The sequence below is a fragment of the Triticum urartu genome, chromosome 5A, assembly GCF_056163025.1.
Source record: "Triticum urartu cultivar PI428250 chromosome 5A, HENAU_Tu73, whole genome shotgun sequence".
Lineage (NCBI taxonomy): Eukaryota > Viridiplantae > Streptophyta > Magnoliopsida > Poales > Poaceae > Triticum > Triticum urartu.
In genome coordinates, this window is record NC_141877.1 from 639,250,568 (window position 1) to 639,271,289 (window position 20,722).

The 20,722-nt window shown below is 47.3% G+C and overlaps 1 protein-coding gene and 1 pseudogene across 7 annotated transcripts; both read right to left on the reverse strand.

Annotated features, from left to right (window-relative positions):
- Positions 1 to 10,553: 10,553 nt before the first annotated feature.
- LOC125511319 (disease resistance protein Pik-2-like) lies at positions 10,554 to 20,357 on the reverse strand. 7 transcript variants are annotated; one of them, XR_015602991.1, is made up of 4 exons: positions 19,475 to 20,357; positions 16,285 to 18,208; positions 12,702 to 12,867; positions 10,554 to 11,042 (listed from the first exon to the last, which is right to left on the reverse strand). XR_015602991.1 is itself a non-coding variant. In XM_087522168.1 (4 exons), exons 1-3 carry the CDS (start codon positions 20,299 to 20,301, stop codon positions 12,716 to 12,718), a joined length of 2,766 nt encoding a protein of 921 aa, XP_087378294.1. In that variant the 5' UTR covers positions 20,302 to 20,357; the 3' UTR covers positions 10,559 to 11,042; positions 12,702 to 12,715. The 7 variants fall into 7 exon arrangements, 6 of the variants coding, with proteins under 6 accessions (XP_087378294.1, XP_087378293.1, XP_048532619.2 ...); XM_087522168.1 differs by having other exon boundaries at positions 10,559 to 11,042; positions 12,702 to 12,730; XM_087522167.1 differs by lacking the exon at positions 12,702 to 12,867 and having other exon boundaries at positions 10,560 to 11,042.
- On the reverse strand, positions 13,113 to 14,193 carry LOC147973636 (uncharacterized; annotated as a pseudogene).
- Positions 20,358 to 20,722: the final 365 nt, after the last annotated feature.

The following is a 20,722-nucleotide window of genomic DNA, read 5'->3' on the forward strand; positions in this document are numbered from 1 at the left end:
AGTGGGCCTCGGGTGTTGGAGTCCTACATGGCTGCTGTCCGGACTCCCGAAAAGCTCCCTCTTCCCCCATTTTGTCTCCAATTTACGGGAGAAAGTGCGTCCAAACCGCTCGACGGACCGATACAAGCCCGCGTTGAATGACACAATAAGTCTGGATCACACGATCCAATATATGCGGGCGGTTTGAGTATTGGCTATGAAAATGCCCTAATTGAGTATGTGTACGACTCAAACTGTTCCAAAGTCATTAGAATATTCGGGCCCAATAGTCCACTTACCAGGGATGCTCAGAAATGTGGCCATTGGGCGGCAACCAAATATTATCATCCAAGTAACAATAAAACCCCTCCCCCCTTCTCTGATTGCTGTATACTGTAACCAATTAATATATAAGAATTAAACCCGGCTGCAAATTAAAATACAAACCTAAATCGACCACCAATAACCACACCTACTAAAATCGACCACCAATAACTTTTGGCAATCAATTTTCATAAAATGTGAAAGAAGCCACGAACGGTGAGATGCCAAAAGTTATGAAGACCACGCGCTCACGCACAACATGTGAGTAGAAGACGAGTCGTAAGTCTTAAATCATTCTTTTTATATTAGCTTATAATTTTTGAAAAGGATTACAACATTCATGAGAATTTGTACCCCTTTGTTACTTATTCCCTAGTTTTAAAATAAGTGTCTCAAGCTTAGTATAAATTTGTACTAATGTTAGTACAAAGTTGAGACATTTATTTTGAGATGGAGGGAATATTAAACTCGGTCCAAAATCACAATTAATCAAGCTAGCTCATCGATGACCGATATGGGTGCCGATCGGTTGGCATATGAGGAAATGTTAGGCCAAGAAAACGACGTGCATGCATGCGCAACTTCACTTAAGGTCGAACACAAGAAAGACAGAGGGTCATATATCCTAGGTAATCAAGCACCGGCCGTAAAGGAGCATGTCATGGTCCACTATACATAATGCATCCTTTTTGTGGTGGTGTGTAGTTAGATTATCTTTCCCAACGAGTTAGATTGCTTCAGCCACAAGATCTTTCATGCAAAAATCCGTGAAGTATTTATATCCATGGGATGCACTTCTTCAGCCTCTCGATGCGCCACACGCATCATGCTTGTTGAAGAAAAGTTTGCCATTTCTCCGTGCATGATCCCATTTTCTTTGTTATCCAGTCTAATCTGCACTCTGCTTACATGGGAGAAAAGGTTAATGATAATAAAGTAAGAGACGGATCTTGGAAAGGAACAAAGTGAGAAATTTTCGGAATTATTGGTGGACCAAAACAGGACACAAGCTATATGTGGTGTAGTGTTTGCGAGTGAATGTTCGATCCCTCCCACGGAATACATACACATGTTGGCATCTCCATGGTTGGTTGGGCCAACTTTTGCACGCATAATTTAACATGCATGGTCGATTAGCATCTCAATTTCTGATGGTCCATGCTACCTGCTCTGCCAAGGACACAGTTTCTATGCCATCTCGTCGTCATGTTCCATGCTAAACAACTTGGGACCAAATTATTTTGGGTAAGTCAATTTTTTGTGCCATTTAGGTTAGGTTCCAACAACCCTCCTTTCTTCCTCCTCCAGCTGTTACTTCTCCAACAAAATCGATTTACCCAAATTAATAATCCAATCAACTTGTGTACAGCTACTATGTTAATTTTTAGTACACCTTGAGATCGCCTCCTCTCCTGTCAAATAGACAACCAAAATGACAAATGATTAAAAGGAAAACCAAGAGGACAGGACACAGTGTGAGGATATAACTTGTATTTGATCTCAGATCTGTGGCTAATTCATTATGAATTTATGCACAAGCTCACGCACGCCACACACTAGCCATGGCCGAAGCCACCAACTCCTTTCGCAATCCACACGCAACGCACACACACCGCATATATCAGCGTACACCCTTAACGGGCCCAGTCTGGGCCTGCAAGCCACTGGGGAAGTCATCGATCGCGAGTGGGCCGCGAGGCTGCTGGCCCACGAGTCGAGTCCTCGTCACCTCGCGCTTCTGGATGATTGGCTCTGTCCTTGTGGGCGCTGACATCCCCCTCTCCTTCAGAACCGGCTTGACCCCAAGCCGGGGCACGTGGAAACAACTGGCGAAGCGAGTCCTTGTCCTCCCAGGTTGCTGTCGATGCATCTCCACCACTCCACTGGATCAAGGCTTGAGCCACGAAACGATTGTCCGATCGCCGAATGTGCTCCTGCAGGATCTTAACAGGAACTTGGAGATGAGCATCAGCACAAGGGAGCGAATCAAGTACCTCATACTGTGGTTGCACAAAGCGCTTCAGTTGTGAGACATGAAAGACGGGGTGGATCCTACTAGCTGCTGGCAATTGCAACCGGTAAGCCACCTCTCCAATTTTCTCCAGGATGAGGAAAGGCCCAAAGTATTTGAATGCAAGTTTATGATTCGCCCAGTGCGCCACTGACGATTGCACATAGACTGGAGCTTGAGAAACACCTTGTCACCCACCTCAAATGTCCTCTCCGTGCGATGTTTGTCAGCCTGGCATTTCATTCGCTGCTGAACACGCAACAAGTGTTGACGAACTGATTGTTGCACAACCTCCCTGGCTTCCAACCACTGATGCAAATCAATTGGAGCAACCGTATCTGAAGCTGATATCCCAAAATACCTGGGGCTATGTCCATAAAGAACTTCAAACGGCGATTTGTTGAGAGCTGAATGCCAGTTAGTATTGTACCAGAACTCACACAGGGGAAGCCACTTGGACCACTTGCTGGGGTGGGCACTGATAAAGCATCTCCGGAAACACTCAACCTGTTGATTCACTCGCTTGGTTTGGCCGTCAGTCTCCGGATGGTATGCAATGCTCATGTTAAGTACATCTCCAGTTTTCTTGACCAAAATTTGCCAAAAATTGCTGGTAAAGATAGGGTCCCGGTCTGACACAATGTACAGCGGCATGCCATGAAGCTTATAGACATTGTCCAGGAAGAGATCGGCAATTTTCTGGGCCGTGTAAGGGTGTTTGACAGGAACAAAGTGGCCATACTTTGTAAATTTGTCGATGATGACCATAATGCACTCAAACTGGCCTGCAGGAGGTAATCCTGAGATAAAGTCCATTGTCACTGTTGCCCAGGCCTTGGCAGGTACTGGCAATGGTGATAGCAGTCCCGGGTAGGCCACACACTCAGGTTTCGCTTGCTGACACACTAAGCAAGATAGCACAAACTGCTGAATAACCTTCTTCATACCAACCCACTTAAAGAGAGCACGAATTCTCTTATACGTAACTGGGAAACCAGAGTGCCCTCCCAAAGGTGTGTTATGAAAAGCTTGACAAATTCTGATATGCAAGGTGCTGTCATTACCCACCCAGATGCAACCTTTGTACTTTATTAACCCATTGACCAGCTGAAATTTATCTTTGGAGCCCGGTTGCAGGGTCAGTTGGCACCGTAACTCTTGTGCTTTAGGATCATTTGTGTAACTCCTAACAACTTCATCTATCCAACTGGGTTGAGCACATGATATTGCTAGCAGCAGAGAATCTGCATGAGGCCTTCTAGAAAGAGCATCCGCTGCTGAATTGTCAGATCCTTTCTTATACACGATCTTATAGTTGAGGCCCATCATTTTGGTGAGTGCTTTTTGCTGCCAAGGGGTGTGTAATCTTTGATCAGACAGATTAACCAAACTCTTTTGATCTGTCTTAATAATGAACTCCTGAAATTGCAAGTATGGTCTCCACTGTTCAATAGCTAGTAATATTGCCATGTATTCCTTCTCATATACAGAAAGACCTCTGTTCTTAGGACCTAGGGCTCTGCTAACAAATGCAATTGGATGATCCTGCTGCATGAGAACAGCCCCAATACCCACTTCACATGCATCTGTTTCCATCACAAACTGCTTGGAGTAATCTGGAAGAGCTAATACAGGAGCATGAATCATAGCTTGCTTCAGTGTTTGAAAAGCTAATTCAGTAGCAGGAGTCCACACAAATATAGCGCCCCTTTTCAACAATTCAGTCAGGGGTCTGCTAATCACACCATAGTTTTTGATAAACTTTCTGTAGTACCCAGTTAATCCCAAGAATCCTCTGACCTGCTTCACATCAGTAGGAGTTGGCCAGTTCTTAACAGCTGTGATTTTACTGGCATCAGTGGAAACCCCCTTGTCACTTATGATATGACCAAGGTAAGCAATCTCTTGTTTGGCAAAATCACACTTAATGAGTTTCACCTTCCATTGTTTCTCTAGCAGAATACCCAAGACCTTGTCCAAGTGTATGAGATGTTGCTTGAGAGTTTTGCTGAAAACTAGGATATCATCAAAGAAACATACAGCACAGGGATCCTCACCTCTCAGGACTGGAGCTAGATCTGTGTTCATTGCCCCTTGGAATGTATTAGGAGCTCCAGTCAGCCTCATGGCCACAACAGTGAATTCATAGTGACCAGTGTGTGTCTGGAAGGTAGTTTTAAACTCTTCTCCTGGTGCAAGTCTGATCTGATGGTATCCTGCTCTGAGGTCCAATTTAGAAAACCAACAAGCACCAACAAGTTGATCTAGGAGCTCATCAATAACAGGGATAGGGTATTTGCTTTTCACTGTGAGTGCATTGACATGTCTGAAGTCTATGACCAACCTCCAAGCTCCTTCTTCCTTCTTTTTGACCATTAGTGCTGGAGAAGAGAAAGGGCTGTTACTCACTTGAATTAACCCTCCCTGCAACATTTCTGCTACCTGTTTTTCCATTTCAACCTTCAGGTGAGGAGCAATTCTGTATGGCCGAATGGACACTGGCTGAGCTCCAGGTATCAGGGGAATATTGTGGTCATATTGTCTTTTGGGAGGTAAACTAGTTGGTGGAACAAAAACCTCAGCATACTTGTCCAATAGAGCTTGTATCTCTGGTAACTGCTCCCTGTTCCCAGCAGTGCTGTTTTGGGAAATTGCCATGACAGTGAATGCACACTCTTCAGGTAATTCACCTTGTAGGGTAACAGTAGTGCCTTTATACTGGAAGGAGAGCCATTTCTGTTCCCAATCGATGTACATTGGGCTATGCTTGGCTAGCCAGTCGAGGCCCAGAATACCATCATAGCCCCCAAGAGTTAGGATTCTGAAATCATGCACATAGTTTTGACTCTGACAACTCCACTGGCAGTGTTTAGCTTGCTGTGTACAGCTCAACTTCCCTCCTCCTGCAATGTTGACAGAGATAGCCTTAATTGCAGTTACTGTTGGAAGCACATGCTGATGAGAACTGTCCAAGAATGAGTGAGTGCTTCCAGAGTAAACTAGGAACCTGAGCTCAACACCTTGTAGAAGTACTGGTAAGGTGAGGGACAACTTCGACGCACTGTTACTTACAGCAGCTGCTGATAGCATCATCAAATTATCAGTATCACTGTCAGATTCATCCAGAGAGGTAGCAGGGCTTTGTAGTTGCTCAATGAGTTCTTGAACAACTTGTAACTGTGCAGTAGACTTGCACTGATGGTCCTTGGACCATTTTTCACCACAAATGAAACACAACCCTTTTGCTTTCCTGAAGTTCCTCAAGGATACCCACTTATCTTCAGTTGTTGCTGGTCTGTGAGTATCTGATGGCCGTCGCTCTTCTGCATTCTTGGACTTATAAGCACACTGTCCGGCTGATGCAGAACTCCTCCTTGTCATAGGATTGGCTTGGTGGTATGACACTTCTCCCAACTCTTCGTGTAGCAGAGCTAGTTCATATGCAGTGTCCAAATCTCTGGGTTTTTGCATTGCAATGGCCATACAGACTCCTGGTTTCAACCCATCAATAAACCTGGTGGTATAATGCAGTGGGTCGAGATTGATCTCATAAGCAGTGAGTTGGTCATACAGTTCAGAGAATTGATCTACATATTCTTCGACAGTACCAGTCTGACCGATTCTGAACATTTTCCTCAGCAAATTCTGGTGTTGGTTGCGGCCAAATCTCGATTGCAGGAGATTGCAAAATTCAGTCCACTATAACCCCGCTGTTCTCCTCTGTATAGACTCCAACCAACGAGCAGCTGCCCCCTCGAATTGAGCTGTGGCATACGAAATCCACCGGCTATGGTGCGTGCCCCATAGCTTGAAATAGTCCTCGCATCTCGCTTGCCACAATCTGGGATTCGAGCCATCGAAACGCGGCAGCTCAACTCTCGGCCCTGAACTGTACTGCTCACCCTGATCCAGTGTAATGAGATCACGAGGAGACTGAAACTCCCAAGGAGAAGGTAATTCACGCCTGTTCCTGGCCGGAGGTGGAATGTAGATGCTATGGGCCTTGGACTTATTGAACCTGCCAGCTCCATGAGAATCAGGAAGAAGCGTGTCCCGACCTTCTCCGGCGTCTCTGCTTGATGAGGGGGGCCTTCCAGGAAGGAACGTGTCCCGGCCTTCTCCGGCATCTCTGCTTGATGAGGGGGGCCTTCCAATCCGGCCGTCACCGTCGGCCTTGTCCCCTCGCTCCAATTCCACGCGGATCTGGTCGATGTCGAGGAGGAGCTCGGAGCGGGCACCATCAACGCGTGCCGTGATAAGGCCATCCAAGGTTTTGGTCGATTCCTGGAGCAATTTGGTCATGGATTTGAGGAGGTATTCGCTGTGTACCTTGAGGCGCTGATCAAGATCATCAGAGATGGCGGATTTGACGAGCTCGTGGATGTTGCGCCCCTCTGCCGACAACCCCTCCATGGCCTGCCGCCGTCGCAATTCGCTGAATCTGGTGCAGTGTGGGTGGTGGGGAATCTCCAGGGTAGAACGGCTCTGATACCAGATGTGAGGATATAACTTGTATTTGATCTCAGATCTGTGGCTAATTCATCATGAATGTATGCACAAGCTCACGCACGCCACATGCTAGCCATGGCCGAAGCCACCAACTCCTTTCCCAATCCACACGCAACGCACACACACCGCATATATCAGCGTACACCCTTAACGGGCCCAGTTTAGGCCTGCAAGCCACTGGGAAAGTCGTCGATCGCGAGTGGGCCGCGAGGCTGCTGGCCCATGAGTCGAGTCCTCGTCACCTCGCGCTTCTGGATGACTGGCTTTGTCCTTGTGGGCGCTGACACACAGGGTCCTCGGGAAGGACAAAGCGTTGGTGCCCGCCAAATGACAACAAATCGTATGACTGATCTCCTGGCGTAAGAGCTCTGACAGCAACGTGTTGGCTCGGAGATCGACTGTTACACCGTGGTGATCTCGACAGGTTCAGCAGGTAGTAGCTCTGGCGGCTATGCGCAGTCGTCTCGTTGGAAGCGTGCGCCATTTCTTTTCGGTAACTTCAGACGGAACGTAGTGCAACTGTGTAGGTCAGAACAGAACACTATACTCCGCTGGTCAACTATAATCTCCGTGTGCTCCGCCAGAGCTGCAAGCGGAGTATCAGCTGGGTGCTCCATCCTGCTTCATCTTGTTACGGACGTTGCACAAGGGAACACTGAACCTGCTAGCTTGTTCACGTGAAAGTGACGGTGAACTTCCTTGGCGATTAACATCCAGTACATACACTACATATATACCTCCGTATGTTGAAGCGGCCAGTTAGGATTACGAGAACTATATAATACGGAGTACGCATGAATGTTTAGTTAAGACTTAAGACTCCCGAAGCTAAAGAATTACGTCTATTATTGCATGCATGATTGAGCAGGATCAGACACACACCATCACCCACCAGCCCTGCATGCTTTGACCATCCATCTTCGCATAGGAATACTAACCCTGATTCTCTGCTTCTTCTCGGTGCGCGACGGCGTGATATGCATTTTACTGATGTTAAATAATGGTTCCAGGAGCCGGCATATTATTCTCCTCACGCATGGTCACAGAGCTTGGGGCGGAGCGTGCTGTGGTTGGTGACGCTGGAGATGATGCGTTGCTGCAGGAGAAAATGATATGTATTTATTTTGATCTGCCCGTCGATGCTGCCTCGGCCATTGCCGGCAGGAAAGGACACCATTCTTGTGCGTCTCAGTCGACAAATGGTGTGGTCATGTGACCTTTGATTTCTTGTTCGGTTAAGATTTGTCCAAAGGGAGTGTTCCGGCCCCTTTTGTTCAAAGTATGCATTCCTTTCCGGTAAAACCCAGCATATTTTTTCGATAAAGGGTGGACTTTATTGACTCAAAGTGAAGCATCAAGAGGATACAAATAAATGAGTACACACCCGACCTCTGCATAGCTAAAATGCACACAACCAACACAAACGCACGCACACAAAACAAACCGACAAATAGCGAAGTCATACTAGACCAAAGCTATGCGTAGGCGAGGAAAAAAGAAAAAAGCCCCCAAGCGATCAAATCACGAACGGCAAACTATAACAATGACCATATCTGCACCGACAATCTCATGACACCACGCGGACGACGACGTTCTTCAACAGCAACACCTTAAGGAAGGGAGCGACACTCAAGTGTCACCGTCACCGGATCCAGCCATCCAAGACTAGAATCTAGGTTTTCACCCTGAAGAATCAGTCTGAGCATTCCGAACAATGCCTTCAACAGGGTAACGATGTAAAAACATCGCCATTGTCAGGTATACCCACCACGGGCGAGACCAAGGCTTTCACCCCGGAGCTCTAGACTGGGTGCTCAAGTAGCACCACCGTCGAGGTCATTCATGTGTTGTCGCCACCACTTTTCCACGATCCCAGTAGCTACAGGCGATATGCCCGCCGCCACCGCACAACAATCCCTCTGCATCAAGACATCGTCCACAATTTGCATTTCGCCGCCGAAGTCAGCCATCACATCTGCAGAGATGAAACTCTCATAAACTTTTGATGGAGGCCATAATCCATGGCGAGGCCGCCGCTGTCCCAGATCCAATCTCCCATGACATAGTCCTAGGTGGACACCAACAGCCAGCACCATGGGTTGTAGCTAGCCGGCAACCTGGGCGGCCGCCGATCATGTGCATGCATGTCCACGCATGTGTATGCATATGCCTCCATGAACCAGCCCCGTGTGCTTCCCCTTATCATACTCCAAGCCACAGAGATCATCCAGATCGCAGCCTGAATCACCAGTTAGCTGCCAGATCTGAAAAGATCGGGAAACTAGCAACATGGGACGACGACGGCCAGATCGGGAGACACCATGCCATGGACAAATCAGGAAGCGAGCGGCATGGGACAACGACAGCCAGATCGGAAGGCAATCACCCGGGGAAAGAATAGAAAAAAACGGTCTGGGACACCCCGCCGCCGCCGTCCGCCGGGCGGCCGGCCTCCTCCGGCGGCGGCAAGGTAAACGGGGCTGCGTGGAAGGGCCTCCGAAGGTAGCTGCGGCGGCGCCTCCGGAGTTCGCTCGAAGCGACCCGGGAGGCTAAACCCAGCATATACTCGTATGTGCAAAAGGAAGAAAAAAATGGAGGCTGTTTTGTTTCCACACACCCAGCGCTTTGGCGTGACATATTTAACCAGGGTTTACATTAGTGCCGCCTACTTAATCACGTTGAATTCTGAATTCGATCGATATATTTTAGAAGAATGAAATGACCCCAAACCATGTAGTGTTCGAAATGTTGGTCTTGGGTTCGATTTCTACACCCGCAAAAAAAAAAAAGAGATCATCTGAGGGTTTTCCTTGACTGGTAAAATACATTTGTTGTGGGTGGGAGGGGTGCTCCGGAACATGGTTCCCATGAGGTCAACTCCATGCTTCTTGGTGGATCGAAATGGTTAACCTAAATGAAGGTGTTAAGAAGGCAATGACTTCGCTTCTCATGCTTGTAACATGAGAAATTTGAACGGCCGTAATGCTCGAGTCTTTCGGAAGCGGGATTATCCTTCACAACATTAAAACGGAGGCAAGTTTGTGATTTACCACTGAGGCAAAGCATTCAGGGGTTCTGATTGGAGAGAGTAGTTGTATTCTGGCTTGGGCCTTTGCTTATGCATTTTACTCCTTAATTAATGAGAAAGCAAAGTTTTTTCCTTGTTTCATTTTCTTGGGGGGAACCCATGCTATGTTCAAAGTAAAAGAAAGCCTTCCCCCTCTTCATGTACTACTGCAGTATAGTAAAGTGCACAATTTTAGCCTATTCATGCATGCTAATTAAAAATAGGTAGCAAAGACGACATTTCTACACAACCATATCGACCAACATAAGAGAACCGCACTACCAAAATCTGCAAGCGTAATGGAGCATCGTTCTCTTGACTCCTGAGGCCAATTTTTGTAAAATGTGGGAGTCTCTACTAAATGGCGAGAAGCCAAAAGTTATGAAGACGGCTTGCCCATGAAAAACATGTGAAAAGATGACAACGACGGAAGTGTTCAATAATTTTTTACAACACCATAGGATTTATTAACTTAACTTGCAAACAATGTCAAATCATTCATGTGAACTGGTAGATGACCCCCTCCCCCTTGCTACTTATGGCACAAGGTCCGAAATTGAATTAAGCATAAGATAGCTATCACCCAGTGTCAAGATTACCTGTCCTCACGCCAAATAAGCCATCCGTAATTGTAAACCTAACATTCTTTCAAAGTAATGTACATTCAGGTGGGGAGCCTACCCTCCCCCAATGTTTGCTTAAACAAGAATCGTGATAAAGCTATAAGCTCACTGATGACCGGTCCGGCCGTGGAATAGCATTTGAGGCAAGGTTAGGTCATGAAAACTACGTGCATGCGCAACTTCACTTAAGGCCGAACACAAGGAAGACAAGGGTCATATATCCTAGGTAATCATTCTCGAAAACAACATATCTTGGGTAATCAAGCAACGTAAAGGAGCATCTCACGGTCCACTATATATAATGCCTCTTCTTGGCGGTGGTGTCTATTCAGCTAGATTATCTTCCCAACGAGTTGGATTACCTTTGGCCAGAAGGTGTCTTGGCATGCAAAAGTCGGCGAAGTATTTATATCCGTGTTATGCACTTCTTCTGGAGTATCCGCTTCTCAACGGTCCACACGCATCTTGTTTCTCGGAGAAAGGTTTATGCATGATCTCATTTTCTTTGTTATCCAATCCAATCTGCAGTCTGCTTACATAGGCAACGAAAAGTTGATCATAAAGCGAAAGATATAGATCTTGGAAAAGAAGAACGCAGTAGGAATAAAGAGAGAAACAAATCAGAATTATTTGTGGACCAAAGGAGGACACAGCTCTATGTGATAGCACTAGTTGGAAGTGAAATGTTCGATCCTGCGGAATACTTTCACATGTTGGGATCCTCATGCATGCTAATTGCTTTGCCAAGGACTCTCGTCCTCATGTTCCATGCTCAACAGCTTGGGCCCAAAACTATCTACCCGCTCTTGATATGCTTGTGTGAGGGTCAGTTTGCTCCAAAATTTTGGTTGTGCGTGGTGGATGCCATGGGTGTCTCGTCATGGGATCAGAAACTCAGGATCAGCGAGAGGTCATCGTCTGCAACTGCAACGGTCGATCTCTAGAGAGATGTGTGCATCATTCCTGCCGGCATAGCGTAGCTCTGGGATCTCGTCAGCATGCTCGATCGATTGGCAAAGCTAGGCAGAATCTGCCCGCTCCTCATCTTGTCCAAGTAACATACACTAGTAACATACACATATTCCTAGACTATGTTACTGCCTTCATAGTGAGTAGTAACATAGGTGTGGTGTCATGCAAAGCTTCATTTATTAGGTTATAGACTCATACTGCATTGGGACATGTGATGTTACAGTAACTAGCTAAGTTACTACAACTACCTCTCTCTTCATTAACTCATTGCCACATACACAAATTTGTTGAGTTGGACTTGAAGTTATTGCTAAAGTTACTTCCATTGTGGCTAAAGACAGCAGGATGACTGCATGACTCCATTGAAGAAGAACGGCCAAGTACATAGAGAAGGTCAGAGACCAAATACAAAGGAAAATAAAAAATAGAGCAGGAACTGAGCTTTGCTCACAGCATCCTTAACTGCCCAAGGCTATCCTACGTACCCACCTGCAGATCATAACGGGAGAGGACTTGGCAGTTGGTATGTCACAGTTAGGCTACATAAGCTCGCTGTCAACACTTGTCAAGATCTCCCCAGCTAATAATGCAGACGTCTTGACCTGATTTGGTGCCTGTCTAGCTAAGTACGTAGCTAGGAATCTTATCTTCTGCAGGTTGCATGTCACAGATACATTCATCACATCTTCCGTTGTCTCTGTCTCACAAGCTTGCGATTGACACGCAGCTCGATCACACACACCAGTCAGAGTACTTGCGCGTAATCAGATATAAATGGAACATGGCTGTTGCCTGTTGGTCTGACTCTGACGGAGCATGCCATGCCAGCATTTTTTCAAACGTGAACATTGGGTGAGTACGATGTGCGCGCGCGTCGTATTTTCCTTGGTCGTTCCAGTTAGAGGGATATTGGTTTCCATGGTATTACCTCACAAATCTAAGACAAGCATTTGAGACGAAGGGAGTACATCCATTGAAAGAAAAATAACGCGCTATAGCGCGGTTAATAGCATGTTATAATGTGTAGAGAATTGTCTTGTTAAATAAATTAGTGTACAAATGTTTTACTAATAGCATAATTTAAGGGGCGGACCCATTTTTTATAGCGCGCTATGTTTTTTCTTGAGTACATCGCAGTGGGAACCGTGGAGAACTCTGAACTGAAGAAACAGAGGAGCAGACAGCAGCAGCTGAATGCTAGCTAGCGTGGCATTACCTGATGTGGCCTCGTCAAAATAGGATGCACTGTTGGGAACAAAAAATGGCGTCAGTGTACATTCAACTCCAGACAACAACATCTTCTGCTAACGACCGTCATCCATTGACCCCACATGCATCATCACATGATACCATGATTACCACCTCTTCTACCTCTGCCGAGCCTGATCAATTTCCAACAGCTTATGAAATTGCTAATGGAGCTCGAGCTACATGGAGTATATTATACACATGATTTGTTTTTGCACAGTTCACATCAAAACATATTTTGTGATGAAATTTATGCACATGTAATATACATCTATAAGTATATGTGTATTTATTCTCAGATTTTTATGAAATTTAAGTAGTTGATTTTTTGAAAATTTCAGGCTCCATGGAGCCGGATAGCGAAAATCAACTCTCGGTATTATAGTGGGCAAATTGAGCACCCTATCTGCAAAAGGAATTCATCCGATCGGTGTACATGGCACTCACAGTCCCACACCACTTACTACTAAGATGGTGCCAGACTGCCAGTCACATTACCTTGAAGCCGATGGTTGCTTGCTATGAAATATTCCGATGTTTGTCTGATTGCACACTTAGAGCATCTCCAACCGTTCAGCCCCCCAGGGCGCAGAAAAAGAGCGGCCTGGGAGCGAATCGGCGCTAGGTTGGCCCCTGGGGGTGACCTAGCTCCCAGCCACACCCCCAGGCGCCGCCCCCCCCTCCCCCCCCCCCAGCCGCGGCAAATTTAAACATAGATCATTCCCGCTCACAAAATAGACGCCACAAATCCGGCGATCACGCGGCCACAAGTTTGGCGTACAACAAACAGAAAGGACGCGCATGCGCATCAGACGGCGAGGTCGGCCTCCGGCGTCGGCGGCGTCAGCGTGCGCGGGCTTGGCGGGGTCTCTGCGCTGGACGGCGTCGGCGTGGCTTCTGTGCTGCGGGTGTTCTCGGCGGCCTCATCATCAGTCGGGCTTGGCGTCGGCGTCGGCGTGGGCGGCGTCGTCGATGGAAGCTGGTTCAGGATGAGGCCCCGCTCCGTCAAGTACCACGCCTTGACCGCCTCGTCGGTGCTCTGGAGTATGTCCGCCCCGCCCAGCAGGAAAGCCAGGTCGGTGTTTCTCTTCTTTATGGTGACGTTGGTCCGGAGTAGGTCGAGCTTGATGGCGCTGCTTGACATCAACGCCGACCACCGCGCCTCAGTCTTCTCTTCACGAAGGACAGCCCGGGCTTGCGCGTCGGCGAGGCAGTGCTCGATGGACTCCTGCACTCGAGAGCGTGGCCGCGTCGGCGTGTTTCCCCTTCTTGGCACCTTTGTTGCCGCCCGGCCGCCCTTCTGACGCGTCCACAGTCGGCGCGTCCGGCTTACAGGTCTCCTTGGCCTTGTCGAGGGTGCGCCGGACTTCCGCCCACTTCTCGCACATGTCTATGCGCTTGTAGACGTAGAGGTACTTGAATTCGGCGTCGTTGTTGCCTTGCCGATACAAGGCGAACATGCGCAGCAAATGCGCGGAGGAACAAACAGTTGGCGGGCGCACACGGCGAGGAGAGGCGGAAGACCGGCGTGGCATACCTGATCCTCAACGCTGGCGCCGCTCTCCGGGCGAGCCGCGACCTCCTCGGCGATCCCATGCCATTTGTTGCACGCCCCCTGGATACGCCCCCAATGGTTTGCCATCGCCTTCGACCCGCGCTGCATGTAGACGCCTTTGAAGTAGGGGTCGATGAGCTGGCGCTCGTCGAACTCGGTCTTGATGCGCTCCCAGTACGTCTCGATGCTCTGGTTTGTGCCGGTGGTCGGGTCGAGGCAGACGACTTTCCATGCTTCGGCAAGGCATTCCTCCTCCTTGGACGCCCACTTGATGCACGGCTCGCCGGACCTGGCCGCGCGCTTCTTCTTCTTGCTCCTCCTCGCCGGAACAGTCGCTGGCTCCTCCTCCTCCTCCTCCTCGTCCTCCTCCTCCTGCTCCTCCTGCTCCTCCTCGCCGTAGACGTAGCCGAGCTCGTCTTCCATGCCGCTGCTCAGATCCACGGTGTCGTCCGGGGTGGCGAACCCGGGAGACGCGGCGGCCGCGGCCGAGCTTGTCGCGATGATGTCATCCATGTCGGTCTCGGTCTCGTAGGTGTCGCCGAGGTGCGAGAAGGGCAGCGCGCCACGGCGGAGAGGGGGCGTCGGGGAGGACGCGTAGGCGGGCGGCGAGTAGTTGTATGGAGGGTACTGCACGCCGGTGAAGGCGGGCGTGGGCGTCCGCTGGGCCGGGTGTCCATGGGGAAGGTGACGTTGGGGTTGAACCCACCGTGCGCATCCTCATCGGCGTAGCCCGGTGAGGGCGTTCATCCCCATGGCTGCGGCGACGGAGAACCAACGCCTTGCTGGCCCCAGGGCGCGTACTGGGCGTGGTTGCCGGGTGGGTTCCTCATCCCCGCGCGAGTCGCGTCGGCCTCGGCTTGGTCCGCCGAAGCCGCCGCCGCCGCCCACGCCGCGTTGTCATGGGCCTTCTTGGCGATCGCCCGGTTCCGCTGGTCGGCGATGACCGCCTCTCGTCGCTGAACTTCCACCCTCCACTCGACGTTCGTCATACTCGGTGGCTTGGATGGCGGTGCCCTCGGCTTCCTCTGCTTCGGTTGGGCGACGGGGGCGGTCACGGTTGCCGCGACGCGGGGGGCGACGTACTTCTTCGGTGGCATGGCGGCGGAGGCGGGTGGGAGATTGGCGGAAGGAATGAAGAGAATGGGAGAGAAGTGGGGGAAAAGCGGGATGAAACGGCGGGAAGAGACGCTCGACTCGCCGAAAGGGCGGACCCACGCGACCTTTCTCTTGTGCCGGCGCCTCCAGGCGCCCCGCAGGGCGCCGGGTTCGGTCTGGATCCGTCGGCATCAGTTTCAACCCGAGCCGGCGAAAAACAAGTTGGTGCACTAGCAGGAAACCCGCTGGAGATGCCCAAATTCGAACATTTCCTACGGGGCAAAAACCTGCTAGCATTGGATAAAAGCTCAAGGTCACTACTTATTACAGGTGAAAACATCAAACATATCAAATCCCAGGAAATAACCAGCACTACGCCCCCGTGAGCAGCAACGGACCACCACCACCACCACCCAGCTTCGCACGACCATCGCCAGGAGATCTGACTACGTCACCACGACCCTTTCAAGCAACAATGGCAACACTTTGCGCGCGATGCCAAATCCAAAATTGCACACCTCGGTGATAGTTGTAGCTCGAAATGAATCGACAACGCTATGCAAAGGGACACTACCACTGAAGGAAAAAAAGACAAGGTATTTGAAGGATGAGTAATCAACCGGTGACCTAATAAAGCGAAATGGTAGAGAAATAACATTATACTGTAGTAATCAACTGACTTAGCTGTGTCATGCTTCAACCTAAACTGCCAGTGTATGTACTTACATGAACTATAAGTTGATGTATACGGAATGTAAAACAGTATTACTTTGAAATTTTTCAAAGCAATTAGTAGTTAACCATAAGGTAATTAACTAGAGCTCTTTAAAAAAAAATTTAGAGTTCGATCAAATTAAGTAGTAGTTCAAAAAATTCGATGTCCAGTAGTAGTTTGAGTTACCTTATTCAGCGTGGGCTTGTTGGGATTCATGTCGAGAGCTTTACGAAGCGTAGCCTCCGCAGCCTCCATCTCCCCCATCCGATCCTTAGAAAAACTCAACATGATAGTTATCTGTTGAAGCGAAGAGAGGTTCTCCAAGCCCAAATCGAAATACCCAGACTGATGCAAGGTATCCGGCGTTCCGAGATGCAGCTCGAGAATCTGGAGCTTCTGCATGGCTCCCGGTGCAAAAACCACCTCCGCGTGTTGAACGTACCTCAACTCTGTTAGACACCTGAACGGATAGCCGGTAGCACCGATGACTGGCCATGCTTGTCTCTGTCGTGGTGTGTGTCTGCACACATCCATGTTGAGATGACGGAGGGATGGTAAGCAACCAAGGACATGAAGGTCCTCCTCGCCCAGTGTGTTCAACACGATTACAATGTATGAAAGACAGGAGAGTGAGGACATCCATCTTGGAACCGAAGAAGCCCTGCAATACGGTGCAATGAAGCGACGAAGCTGTTGAGGTCCTGGTAGCAATAAATTTCCACATTCAGGATCCTCGGTGATACGACGACCATTTACTTTTAAGCTTTGGAGATTGATGAGGCCAGATAGACAGCGACGGAAGGGCTCCTCAAAACTCTTGTTCCATCCAATGACTTTCATATCAAGGCACCTTAGCTCGGTCAGCCCAGACAGATCAATCAGGACAGATGGAGACATGACAATCACCGATTTCAACTCTTGTAGAGATTTCAGATTCTTAGAGCCATATGGTACTCTTATCCAACTATTAACACGCAGGTACACCAGATGACACAACTGTTCAAAAGTTGATGGCAACTCCTCTATTTCAGTCTCGCCTATGTCCAATACCTGCAAAAGTTGAAGATTTGCAATCTCTCTTGGGATCTCGGTGATATAGGTTCCATATAGCCACAAGTACCTCAGGTGAAACATACTGCATATAAGCATAGAGTGGTGATCATCCACCTGCTTACAGTTGGTTAAATCCAATGCACTTAAGAGTGGAAAGCTTGAAAGTGGTGGCAGCAAAGAAAATGATTTTTTGAACACTGTAAGTGACCTCACATGGGACATATTCATTGTAGAGAGCACCTTGGCATCTTCTTGCTTGCTGGTATGGAGGGATAGTCGGCGGACCTTTACTGGCAAAGACTCATACTGATGACCACCTAATGTTGTCATAAAATTCTCTTCTTGTGACAAACAAGTGATGAGATCAAGAACCATGTCATGTACACGACAATGACTTGCCTTCTTTTTTGAAAAACCAAAACCACCATACCATTTACTATTCATTGTCTGGATCAAGCTTTTGTTAATAAGTTCATCGAAATATTGCTCTCCTACTTCATACAAGCTCTCCCCTTGTTTTGGCTGAATAAAACCTTCACCCACCCACTTCCATATTAAATATTTTCTCTTGAATATGCAATCCTCTGGATACAAACTTAGATATAATAAGCAAATCTTGAGAGGAGCAGGCAGATCATAGTAGCTAACATATAATATCCTTCTCATGCCATTCACATCTGGATTATTTTCCAGCCCGGTGCCCATTGACTGGTACACTTTGGACCAGTGTGCACTGTCATGTCTTTCTGCCAACAAGCTGGATATCGTAATGATAGCTAATGGTACTCCACCACATTTCATTAAAATTTTCTCTGATACTTCGATCAACTGTTTATGAGGGCTTTCATATTCCTTTCCAAATATTATTTGGTAGAATAATATTTTTGAGTCCGTAATAGAAAGAGGTTTCATCTCATAAACATCACCATCTTCTTTGGCAACATCTAGAATGCGGGTTGTGGTGATTACTCTACTTCCACACTCATTCTCAATCAAAGCACATCTAATATTTTTCCAGGCTGATTTATCCCATATGTCGTCTATAACAATGATGTACCTATGAGAAAATACCAAATGATCATATATATTAGTGGTTGTATTTTTATATGTTCTCGTTATTTGAACACCATTGAGATATTTTAAGCAAAACATGTTAATACAAAAGGGTGCAATTAGGACTTTAGTGACGGTACCACCTATATGAATCAAAAATTTGTTCACAAATGGCTTTCACCACAGAAGAGAAAAATATCAATGTACTATGGACATGGAGTGTATTCTTTTTTATTCGTGCGGTTTAGAAGTGTCAGGCTAGCAAGGCACGCAATAAGAGCCTTGTTCCAAGTGACTAATTTTACCCTGTAATTTTGTTGCTGACGTGCTATAGATAACCCATTTTAAACTTTAATTTAGTCTTTTACAATCTAAGTAGCTCATTCTCCTACATTTACCTATTGAACCGTTTTTTTCATCTTGACACATCTAAGATCCACTTGGTAAAATTTAATAACACATCATGACATACCAGAATAAAATCAATGAATTATGTTAAGTGTTGAGAAACAGAAGCACATGTATTCAATTCTAGCCTAGACTTGAGCGAGACTTGTCCCTAAAATTCGAAAATACATGACAATATTATAAATTATGCCTACATTGTTTCAATTTTGAAGATTTCACAATATTTAGGGAATTTAATTTTTCTCTTTCTGAAAGCATTCATTAAATACAATGTAGAAATTCAAACAGTTAGGTTACTTTTATATTACAATTCTACAAGAACTAGTGTACAAAGATTACTTGCTTTGGAGTTATGGATATGATATTATATTAAAAAAAAGATGATCACAGGGGCAGGAAATGGATGAACTAGAAAAGAATTATCTAAAAGTGTTTAAAAGAACAATATAATACAATTGTTAAATCAATACTAATGGTTTTAGCAAAAATAAGAAGTACATAGTTATGTAAATTATGTTCTCACAATGTTTGTTACAGTTAGCCTAGCACACACAAAGGTTCAAAATAGACGTTAGTAGGCTCATATCGGTTTGGCCTGAAAGACTAATACGAATAATATTGCGGCCAATGATACAAACGACCATGATTACATATAGGCCATTAGTCTTAACTACCCGTGCTGTTTATTTGATTTCTTAAACATCTAGCCTTACGAGGAACATGCTCACAATTAGTTGTAAGTAACCGAGGAAATGTTGGTTAGGATACTAGCTTACGTTTTAACCACAAACATCAATTTAAGGAGGTAATTAGAACTCACGAAGAACATATAAAAAATCCAAGGAGCATGATAAACACATACCTCTTGTTCCGAAGGTATTCTCTGATTTCAGTAATGAGTTCTGCTTCTCCCCAGTTTGACTCGTTGATATTATGATACCAGTTCTTGTCAAGTTGATGGAGTAAGCTCTTCAAGATCTTCTCAATATTAGGAGTAAAAGACACCGAGACAAAAGCTCCACAATCAAAATCCCCTTTAAGCTTCTGATACACCGCATTTGCAAGAGTTGTCTTGCCCAATCCTCCGAAACCGACGACGGAGACCATCTTGAGTTGCTTGGCCGACGCCTCATCGCCCTTTCTCAACATCTCCACCAGCTCATTGCTCTTCTCTTCGGTGCCAATGAGCTCAGTAGCCTTTTTGTATAAGGCTAATTGGCGAAGGCTATCGGTGGTTGTGGTGGTTGGCCTAGCAGGAACTGTGTCGACCTTGTATGTCTCATGCCGTTTACTGACCTCCTTGACGCGGCTCTTGATGTCCCTGACATCGGTGAGTATCGTGTGGCGGATCTTGGCTTTCGTCAAGAGGTTGAGGCTCCTATCGATGAAGCCCATGAAGGTGTGCGATTTGTCTAGCCCGTCGGTGCGTATACGCACCATGAACTTGTCGACGCTTTCCTCGAGATCGTGCGACAGGTCCCGCACCTCCTTGGCCCAGAGCTTGACCTGGACGTCCGGCGGCTGGTCGATTGGCGCCTGCGAGACCTTGACGAGGGCCGCCTGCATGCTCTCCATCTCGACTTTGAGGAACATGATCTCGCCCCTGGCTGCCCGGTGGAGGCTGTACTCCGGCGAGAGCAGGCTGGCCAGCTTGGGCAGGAGGGTGGCCGTCATGACGAGCTGCGCCATGCTCGCTAGGTCGCGGTAGCTCTAGGTGGTGGTTGCTGATGTTTGGAGAAGTAGCAATGGATGTGATGAGCAGCACGTTGGCCTCACCTTTTATAGAGGGCACGTACATCAGGTAACGCAAGCTCGTGGTATATGAATAACTGCATCCGTGATCAAGTGGGTATACCTAATGCCCACTCGCCAACTTGCCCTCGTGGTGGTAGTATCAAGTGGAGTGGGTCGAAACCTGCCTCGATACATCATGTTATTCGGCACCTAAATTGAATAAGCTAGCGTACATCATATTAGTAGTACTAGACCGTACTCGCTACTAGTACTAACTAAATCAAAACCTCAGGATATGACGCATATGTACGACGAGCCAAGGCGCGAAACAAGGCGGAAACCACTCACGGCAAGCATGCATCGACGACGACAAGAT